The sequence below is a fragment of the Schistocerca gregaria genome, chromosome 3 (assembly GCF_023897955.1).
Source record: "Schistocerca gregaria isolate iqSchGreg1 chromosome 3, iqSchGreg1.2, whole genome shotgun sequence".
In the NCBI taxonomy this organism is placed as follows: Eukaryota; Metazoa; Arthropoda; class Insecta; order Orthoptera; family Acrididae; genus Schistocerca; species Schistocerca gregaria.
In genome coordinates, this window is record NC_064922.1 from 415970771 (window position 1) to 415981643 (window position 10873).

Below are 10873 nucleotides of genomic sequence, written 5' to 3' on the forward strand. Positions count from 1 at the left end.
AGGACTTCCAATTTATGTGCTATGAGTGGTTTAGTTTCAAGTTATTAGTGCAGCTACAGAAAACATACACAATATATATCAACTGGGGCATTTTCGTGAAATCAAAGCAGTGAATTTATAAAAATTACGTAAAAACTTACAAATTTCAGGTTTATTAGACCTCATTTTATCATTAATAGAACAGACCACCACTTGAAGCTAAATATCTGGTGTGGTTATAGAGAAAGTTGAGATGTCTGCTTACTTACTGACTTTCATTCTTCAGGCCTGCTACAGATGTCAGAATCTTGATTACTGTTTCAGCAATTATAAAGATAAAATTAAGAGTGTCAGCTAGGCAAAACACTTTAGCAGTCATTCTTTCTACACTCTATATGAATGAAACGGGAAGAAACTGTAATACGTTGTACTGTGCAGACCATCATCTGTTATACCACCCAGTGGTTGCTGATGTGTGGACGGTTTCTCTTTCTCCCTCCCTTGACTCTGCATTGGCAGCTTTAATATTTGTACTGAGACTCGTGTTCATTCAAAAGAAAAAAACTTTCTTTTCAGGAGAAACACTCAAATTGCACAAGAAATATCAAATTGTTGGAATACTCATTTGTAAATAATATACTCAGCTTCAGCTTAATGATGTCTACTCTTGCATGAATCAGTGCCAGTTGCATTGCAGAACCCATAATTGCTTGGTCTCTAGAATAGTTGTATTATGTAACATGTTTCAAATTTCATGTAAGGCATTTGTTTGTTTTTTTGGTTTTTTAGATGATGCCTCATCCAGCATCGGATATAGCAAAGGTGTTACAAAGCAAGAAGAACATTAAAACAAAGAAGAATTTCCAGTTCAAATTTAACAATTTCAGACGGCAAAACGGGAGTGTTGGAACTATTTTAAGCACAGAAGGAAAGGTGCTCACATGTTTTACCCGAAATGTTGAAGACAATTGGTGTGGGGTAATCAGACCGTGTTCAGTTAGGCTATCTCGTTTGTCTGAAAGAGAGTTAATGAGTGGTGGTCACTTAGTGATACCGTCAGATACTCATAAGGCAGGAAGTATTTCTGCAAGTGCACCCAGATATAGACAAACAAAAATGAAAAAAAGCAGGTGTGATACATCTGTGAAACCAGCAGTCAGAGTTCCAAATGAAGTCGATAAAACAGAGCTTCATCTAGAGTTAGAGAAAGCTGCCTCTACTTTTGCTTCTGAAGTAAAACGAGATAGTTATATTCCATTTGAGGCAGAGTTTGAGAATACAGAAAGTTTGGTTGCCTCAGAAAAAGACGAAGCTAGTAAAGTAGCTTCCATTAATAAAAATTGTGATAAAAAAGGACAAATGAATTCTTCCAAAGGTGAGTCAAATGTGTTGACAAACAATGTGGTCCAAAAAAATAGGGAAAAGACACACTCTGGCAGGATTAATAGAAATGTCAGTGACTCACAGCATGCACGTATGAGCACTGCCGACTCTGAGGCGGAAGAAGAAGATTGGCTGGGGTGGAACTCTAGGGTCACTCCACTAAATACAATTCCAGGAGGAGAGATAGTTTCTGTAAAAGAAAATGACCATGTGGAAGAACTAATAAACTGGAACATGAAGGTGGAAAGTGACAGTGATATGGACGTTGAAGAAGTGTTTCTTCTCACTGATTTGGTGGAGATAAAGAAAAAATATGTCAGTACTGAAAGTCTTTCCAGTGATAGTGAAGACGAGTGGCCAGGGTGGCCAGAATACAAGCCTCCCTGCACATTATATTACATTTTTAAAGTATAGTTCATGTTCACAAGCAGTGTGACCTTCCATTGTAAGCTAATTTTAATGATGATCCTTTTTAAAAATATATATATATACACACAAAAGTACAGGTTTTGTATGCAGTTATAAGGAAGATAATCCTTAAATATAATGATTTGTCTGTTTACTGAAAGAAAATGTAATCTCAGTTTAGCATGTTCATTTATGAGTTAGTTTTTTATTTGCATACTCATGTACATAAATCCATCATCATGTTATTACAATAATAAAAAGTAGTGTGAACCTCTTGCTGTGTATTTTATTGAGGTATTAAAAATAAATGAGCTGGAGGAGCATTTGTTTAACTATGTGGCCAAAAGATTGTAGATCTGTAATTTGATATGTATAATGCCATTAAGCATGTCTGAGTATAAAAGTGCAAGAAAAATGACCTTTGTGGATATGTTTTCTGTCAAAATAATTCAACAGGTAGATTTTAGTGACTATGAATGTAACATGATTTTTGGGGGGTCCCTAGGTGTTAGCATATCTGTAAATCAGAAATTTCAAAAAAAAAAGTACCTGAGAGATCAGTGAACTCTTTAAGGATTTGTAAAACCAGTAATTGGACTTGCAGCAGAGAACAGTTTGCACTCGAGATCAGAATGATTCCACCAATGCTTTCATTTGATCAGCAGAGAAGTTTAGGTAATTTTACAGGGTAATAACTCACACCGTGCAGTCAGCATGGTAATGCACTTCGGTCATTTCATGTCAAATCGCCTTATTCCGGAACTTTTTGGTAAAATTTAACATTCATCAAAGCAATACTGGCCAAGATGTAGTCCCTTATTTGACTCCGTGTGTGACTTTGCGCAGAGCAAGTGTGAATTTCTGACAACTTCGAGCTGTTATATCTGAGGCAATAATTTCGAAAGACCAAGGCTTTAACCCCCTAAAATGGTGTATTTGATTATCCAACGTAACCAAACCGTGTTGGGTAATTTGAATTAGATTTGGGCGCAAAAATTGTGGCATGAAAAAATGTAGCCTCGTAGAGCAAACGCACACTATGAAACTTAATATGATATAGTTAAATAGTTACAGAATGTGGAATAAAAAAATTTCATACACCTACTGTTTTCCAATAATCTGCAAATACATTAAACAGCTGACAGTTTTTGTGAGAAGGTGAAAATATTGTATATTCTACACTTCTTTTCTAAATACAGTTTTCGGTTAGAGCTTCAAAACCAGTCTCATTTGAAACATGTTTTAAGCCCTTCAAAAACAGTGAAAGTTTCCAGCATGGGCTAACAGTGCTGCATAAATAGAGGCAAACTTGTTGGAAACATAGCTCTGTGAATAAACTTCTAACTTTGGTTTCTTATATCTCGCTGCTTAAAGGTATGATAAATGTAAACTTTAGGCACAACAACTTTGCTACATAAGGTTTTCCAACACAAAATATCATTCACATACTGCTTTCTAAATTTTTATGGAATCACTTCAAATGTGGTTTTCATAAAATTTGCAAAAGTAAATACATTCAATTTGCTTTTAGAAAGTGTGTTTTCCGCAATAGATTTCAGACTAATCAGAATTGAAAATAGCATGTTTTAAAGAATTCAGAAAAACATGTTTGATTATCCAGTGTGCACTAATATTACCTGTAAATGATGGACATCTTTGAGAGAAAAATGGTTCAAATGGCTCTGAGCACTATGAGACTCAACTTCTGAGGTCATTAGTCCCCTAGAACTTAGAACTAGTTACACCTAACTAACCTAAGGACATCACACACATCCATGCCTGAGGCAGGATTCGAACCTGCGACCGTAGCGGTCTCGCGGTTCCAGACTGCAGCGCCTAGAACCGCACGGCCACTTCGGCCGGCTTCTTTGAGAGAATGTACCACGACAGCGGCTATACTGTAGCAATCTGTTGTTCATGTTTTGTTGCATGTTGTTTTTATTTTTAAATTGACATGTAATGTTTCACTATATTGCATTAATCCATGATGACATTGTTACTGTCTGCTGAAGAAAAGGAACTGGCAACCCCACGCCATAGGGGTCACCTCCAATAGCCGTGTAATAGCAGCAGGATGTATACGACCCGGGAGATTTGGGAAAAACCCAGAAATTTTTCCATCCAGGAGAAAACGGGGGAAAAACTCGAGAATTTTTTAGAATTCGGCGAACTTTTTTAATTTTAGATTTCAGTTGAATTTTTGTAATTTTGACTGGTAAGAAACAATACTCGAACAAAGGACATTACTGTATCCCTCTACTGCAGAATAACATTGCAGCAATAAAACATGAACGAGAGAGAAAAAAATGAAAATAAAACCTAAGTTGCAAAGGAAATGCGCCATATACAACAACAAAGCACCGCGTTGATACAAGTGTCTGCCAACAGCAAAATGTCAAAGGCTTTAGGAAGACTGCGCAATGCTTCATAACAACACATTGCCTCCAATGAGTGTGACGTCGCAACTGTTTACATTAGTTTCGTTCAAGCAGTTGAGGGGGAAAAGAAACCTTGTTTCATAGAGTGCCTAGTATCCCAGCGCATGTTGGTCTATAGATTATTGATATGATTTTGAAACGCATACCTGTTGGTTTTTGAACATATTCTAAGTTTAGTTCTGAATGAATCATAAGTTAGAACAAGGAAGGAGACGAAACGGAGACATCACACAAATTATGGAAGAATATGACTATTCCAAATTTATATAAAACTACTACTTTTCTATCTTATGCTTAAGAACCTGCAGTTTATGAATGAAATGTGCAACTATTTCCGAACGTAAAGCCTTTTGCTTGTAGTAGGCCTAATCAGCATTTGATATTGGTATTTCATGAATTATATTCTGTCATGTTAAAAGGTGACTGTTGGTGCCAAAACAGTCTTGTTTGTTTGGTGTGTTACAATTGCTGCAATATTTAGACAGGCCTATTTCGTTTTACATAGCAGACAGTGACAAAATACATGTAATCAGATCCAGAAACCACACCAGTCATGGGTACTTTTTGCATTAAGAGCTTTTCAGTATTAGACAACGTTTCGTTTTTTCATGTAGCAAAACGTTTGATGAGGTAATAGATCCTTTCGCAGAAAGGAAAGCACACCACGTAAAGCTGTAGCGAGATTAGAGAGAGAGAGAGAGAGAGAGAGAGAGAGAGAGGAAAAAATGCTAGGGCTTAAAGATTGAAGAAATTTGTACTATCTTGCTTGTCACTTATTTTTATTCATGGGGATGAAAGTTGGTGCTACCAGTATGACCCCCACATGAAGTGTCAAAGGTGCTGAATGATGGAGTCCTGGATCAGAAGCCTCGAAAAACGTCAAATGACAGCCTTAGAGGGGGAAAAAAAGCAATATTAATTGCATTCTGTGATAGTGAAGGATTAGTTCACCACAAGTCTGTTCCTCCAGGCCAAACATTACATTGAAGTCTTGAAATGTTTCTGATGAGCAATTTGATGTCACTGCCCTGATTTATGGCATTCTCAGGACTAGTTTTTATTGCATGACAATGCAAGAGCCAATAATGCTTTATCTGTTACCAAGTATCACACCAGGCATTCTGTTATTGCCATCTCACATCGCAAATTTGCCCAACTTCTTGCTTTGAAATTTTTTCTTGTATGTGCATAAACCATGGACATTGCCGTTGGTGGGGAGGCTTGTGTGCCTCAGTGATACAGATGGCCGTACTGTAGGTACAACCACAACGGAGGGGTATCTGTTGAGAGGCCAGACAAATGTGTGGTTCCTTAAGAGGGGCAGCAGCCTTTTCAGAAGTTGTAGGGTCAACAGTCTGGATGATTAACTGATCTGGCCTTGTAACACTAACCAAAATGAACTTGCTGTGCTGGTACTGCGAACGGTTGAAAGCAAGGGGAAACTACAGCTGTAATTTTTCCCCAAGGGCATACAGCTCTACTGTATGGTTAATGATAATGGTGTCCTCTTGGGTAAAATATTCAGGAGGTAAAATAGTCCCCCATTCGGATCTCCGGGCGGGGACTACTCGAGGAGTTCATTATCAGGAGAAAGAAAACTGGCGTTCTACAGATTGGAGCGTGGAATGTCGGATCCCTTAATTGGGCAGGTAGGTTAGAAAATTTAAAAAGGGAAATGGATAGGTGTGGGAATTAGTGAAGTTCGGTGGCAGGAGGAACAAGACTTCTGGTCAGGTGAATACAGGGTTCTAAATGCAAAATCAAATTGGGTTAATGTAGGAGTAGGTTTAATAATGAATAAAAAAAGATAGGAGTGCGAGTAAGCTACTACAAACAGTATCATGTTGTTGTTGTTGTTGTTGTGGTCGTGGTCTCCAGTCCTGAGACTGGTTGATGCAGCTCTCCATGCTACTCTATCCTGTGCAAGCTTCTTCATCTCCCAGCACCTACTGGAGGCTACATCCGTCTAAAACTGCTTAGTGTATTCATCTCTTGGTCTCCCTCTACGATTTTTACCCTCCATGCTGCCCTCCAATATTAAATTGGTGATCCCTTGATGCCTCTGAACATGTCCTACCAACCGATCCCTTCTTCTAGTCAAGTTGTGCCACAAGCTCCTCTTCTCCCCAATTCTATTCAATACCTCCTCATTAGTTATGTGATCTACCCATCTAATCTTCAGCGTTCTTCTGTAGCACCACATTTCGAAAGGTTCTGTTCTCTTCTTGTCTAACTATTTACCGCCCACGTTTCACTTCCATACATGGCTACACTCCTTACAAATACTTTCAGAAATGACTTCCTGTCACTTATATCTATACTCGATGTTAACAAACTTCTCTTCTTCAGAAACGTATTCCTTGCCATTGCCAGTCTACATTTTATATCCTCTCTACTTCGACCATCATCAGTTATTTTGCTCCCAAAATAGCAAAACTCCTTTACTACTTTAAGGGTCTCATTTCCTTATCTAATTCCCTCAGCATCACCCAACTTAATTCGACTACATTCCATTACCCTCATTTTGCTTTTGTTGATGTTCATCTTATACCCTCCTTTCAAGACAATGTCCATTCCGTTCAACTGCTCTTCCAAGTCCCTTGCTGTCTCTGACAGAATTACAATGTCATCAGCGAACCTTAAAATTTTTTGTTTCTTCTCCATGGGTTTTAATACCTACTTCGAACTTTTCTTTTGTTTCCTTTATTGCTTGCTCAATATACAGATTGAATAACATCGGGGATAGGCTACAACCCTGTCTCACTCCCTTCCCAACCACTGCTTCCCTTACATGGCCCTCGACTCTCATAACTGCCATTTGGTTATTTTACAAATTGTAAATAGCCTTTCGTTCCCTGTATTTTACCCCTGCCACATTCAGAATCTGAAAGAGAGTATTCCAGTCAACATTGTCAAAATCTTTCTCTAAGTCTACAAATGCTATAAATGTAAGTTTGCCTTTCCTTAGTCTATCTTCTAACATAAGTCATAGGGTCAGTATTGTCTCACGTGTTCCAATATTTTTACAGAATCGAAACTGATCTTCCCTGAGATCGGCTTCTACCAGTTTTCCCATTCATCTGTAAAGAATTAGTATTTTTCAGCTGTGACTTATTAAACTGATAGTTCGGTTAACTTTCACGTCCGTCAACACCTGCTTTCTTTGGGATTGGAATTATTATATTCTTCTTGAAGTCTGAGGGTATTTTGCCTGTCTCATACATCTTGCTCACCAGACGGTAGAGTTTTGTCAGAAATATTAAATTTAATTAATAAAAGGAGAAAATATAAAAACGCAGTAAATGAAGCAGGCAAAAAGGAATACAAATGTCTCAAAAATGAGATGGACAGGGAGTGCAATATGGCTAAGCAGGGATGGCTAGAGGACAAATGTAAGGCTGTAGAGGCTTATCTCACTAAAAGACAGATACTGCATACAGGAAAATTAAAGACACCTTTGGAGAGAAGAGAGGCACTTGTATGAATATCTAGAGCTCAGATGGAAACCCAGTTCTAAGCAAAGAAGGGAAAGCAGAAAGGTGGAAGGAGTATATAGAGAGATCTATGAGACAGGCGAAATATCCTCAGATTTCAAGAAGAATATAATAATTCCAATCCCAAAGAAAGCAGGTGTTGACAGATGTGAAAATTACCGAACTATCAGTTTAATAAGTCACAGCTGCAAAATACTAACGAATTCTTTACAGACGAATGGAAAAACTGGTCGAAGCCAACCTCGGGGAAGAACAGTTTGGATTCCATAGAAATGTTGGAACACGTGAGGCAATACTGACCCTACGACTTATCTTATAGAAAATAGATTAAGGAAAGACAAACCTATGTTTCTAGCATTTGTAGACTTAGAGAAAGCTTTTGACAATGTTGGAATACTCTCTTCCAGATTCTGAAGGTGGCAAGGGTAAAATACATGGAGCGAAAGGCTATTTACAATTTGTACAGAAACCAGATGGCAGTTATAAGAGTCAAGGGACATCAAAGGGAAGCAGTGGTTGGGAAGGGAGTGAGACAGGGCTGTAGCCTCTCCCCGATGTTATTCAATCTGTATATTGAGCAAGCAGTAAAGGAAACAAAAGAAAAGTTCGGAGTAGGTATTAAAATCCACGGAGAAGAATTATAAACTTTGAGGTTCACTGATGACATTGTAGTTCTGTCAGAGACAGCAAAGGACTTGGAAGAGCAGTTGAACGGAATGAACAATGTCTTGAAAGGAGGATATACGATGAACATCAACAAAAGCAAAACAAGGATAATGGAACGTAGTTGAATTGTCGGGTGATACTGAGGGAATTAGTTTAGGAAATGAGACCCTTAAAGTAGTAAAGGAGTTTTGCTATTTGGGAAACAAAATAACTGATGATGGTCGAAGTAGAGAGGATATAAAATGTAGACTGGCAATGGCAAGGAAAGCGTTTCTGAAGAAGAGAAATTTGTTAACATTGAGTATAGACTTAAGTGTCAGGAAGTCGTTCCTGAAAGTATTTGTATCTAAGTGAAATATGGTCGATAAATAGTTTGGACAAGAAGAGAATAGAAGCTTTCGAAATGTGGTGCTACAGAAGAATGTTGAAGATTAGATGCATAGGTTACATAACTAATGATGAGGTATTGAACAGGATTGGGAAGAAGAGAAGTTTGTGGCACAACTTGACTAGAAGAAGGGATCAGTTGGTGGGACATGTTCTGAGGCATCAACGGATCACCAATTTATATTGGAGGGTGAAAATCATAGAGGGAGACCAAGAGATGAATACACTAAGCAGATTCAGAAGGATGTAGGTTGCATTAAGTACTGGGAGATGAAGAAGCTTGCACAGGATGGAGTAGCATGGAGAGCTGCATCAAACCAGTTTCAGGACTGAAGACCACAACAACAACAATGTGCAAGTGAAAAGGCGACTGAAGTGAAAGCTTCATCAAGAAATCGTGGGCATCCAACGGGCTGTGAGAAGTGAGCTAACAAGCATTGCAGATGAAAATTTCTAACTTCAGGCAAATGCCGGGATGGTTCCTCTGAAGGGGCACGGCCGACTTCCTTTCCTGCCCTCCTCTTATCTGGTGAGACCAATGACCTCGCTGTCTGGTCTCCTGTCCCAAAACAACCCAACCCATTAACTGACAAGGGAAATTTTTTTGCTTCTTAAAAATTAAAAAGAAACTGTCCTGGATCTTTTTTGAGAAGGGGAGTAAGAAGCAGACTTTGAAATTTTTTTGGGCAATTTTGTATAACATTTTGATACTGAATATGGCGTGTAAAATTCTTTTCATTATTGTTCTTAAGAGAGTGCATACAGTTGTACGAGATGGCCAAATTTCATTCCTTTTGACAAAATATTGTCTGAAGTATAACAGTTCATTCGCCAGAAGATCATGTTCACTCTGTGCAAAGTTGTTCATCGAATCAAACAAGCGACTATTTATCTGCCAGTATTGCTTCGATGAACATTAAACTTTACCAGTGTTCATCAGGGACATGTGCGAATATTCATATAAAATTTTTATGAAATCTGTGATGGTTGAGCAGAATGGCCTAGGTGAGTTGACACAGAATAACCCACTTGTCCGGAAAGCAAGTATTATTACAGTGCTTTAAAGGAATTCCATGCAGGACTGGCTAGCTTAAACCCCAACCTATACATTAGTGATCTACTTTAGGATGAACTAAAGCATTTGTAGTGTACCAATTTATCTAAAACTTGGCAGCAATTATTTACCACATGTCAGAAGGCGGAGACAAAGTCCACTGTCAGTATAAAACAGACTTATTTTGTAACAATGGTAAACGGAAGTCGTAAATTTTCTGCGATTTCAGAAAATAGCTTAAGGAAAATGTTAGGATGGTTATGTTGAAAGGACATGGCCAATTTCTTTCCCCATTACAACTTTGTGCTACATCTCTAGTGACGTCACTGTTGACGGGACATTGAACTTTAAATCCATGCTTCCTTTTAGTATTCCTTCCAGTGTTGACTGTTCTTAGATGTCTCAGTAACCTATCCCATCATCTGATATATGTTTTTGCAGGCTACTCAAAAATTATTTCTGTAAGTTTATCATTTAACAATTATTTTGTCGAATTGATTATTAACAACTCCCTGTAGTACCACACTTCAAATATTTACAAATACCTTCATTTTTCAGTTCTCCTACAAACTGTCTCGGTTGATATGATGTTTCCAATACTAGTTTAACAGTAAAGGGAATAAATTAAGACTTTGTCTTATCTCATTTCTAACTTGTTTTATTTTCCCACCTGTATTATTCTCACTACATTTTTTTTTTTTTAACTGCATCCTCTCTTTTTTTAGGATTTTGAACACTTTATTTTACCTGTCCCCTCAAGCAAAAACAATGTTTGTTTAGCCCTCCATAGAGTTTTTGTTATGTTGTTTGTATATTACTGTAATCTGCTATTTACAGATGGTGGTACTTGGCTGATTATGCAGTAATTAAATCTATTCACATATAGTTTCTTTGGTAAGTATAATGAAATGTTTTAGATCTTTCAGATTGCAGAGACTTTGGGATCAACATAAACAGTGTTTAATTCCCACACTGTGTTATAATTTTACATTTGAACGTTTGCTCTGGCAAACTCTTGTTATATTACGTGACTGTCTGCTCCTTTCATATCATTGTCTCTTATT

The 10873-nt window shown here is 37.8% G+C and overlaps 1 protein-coding gene across 4 annotated transcripts in view; it reads left to right on the forward strand.

The window, feature by feature from the left end:
• Window positions 1-2046, forward strand: part of LOC126354021 (uncharacterized) — a 36485-nt gene extending 34439 nt beyond the window's left edge. For all 4 annotated transcript variants that reach the window (XR_007565256.1, XM_050003348.1, XM_050003345.1 and 1 more), the window contains one exon: window positions 769-2046. Coding sequence is in view for 3 of the 4 variants with exons in the window: in XM_050003348.1 (XP_049859305.1) it covers window positions 769-1776 (1008 nt within the window). In the remaining variant the exon portion in view is untranslated. The remainder of the gene's footprint in view (window positions 1-768) is intronic.
• The last annotated feature ends 8827 nt before the right edge of the window (window positions 2047-10873 follow it).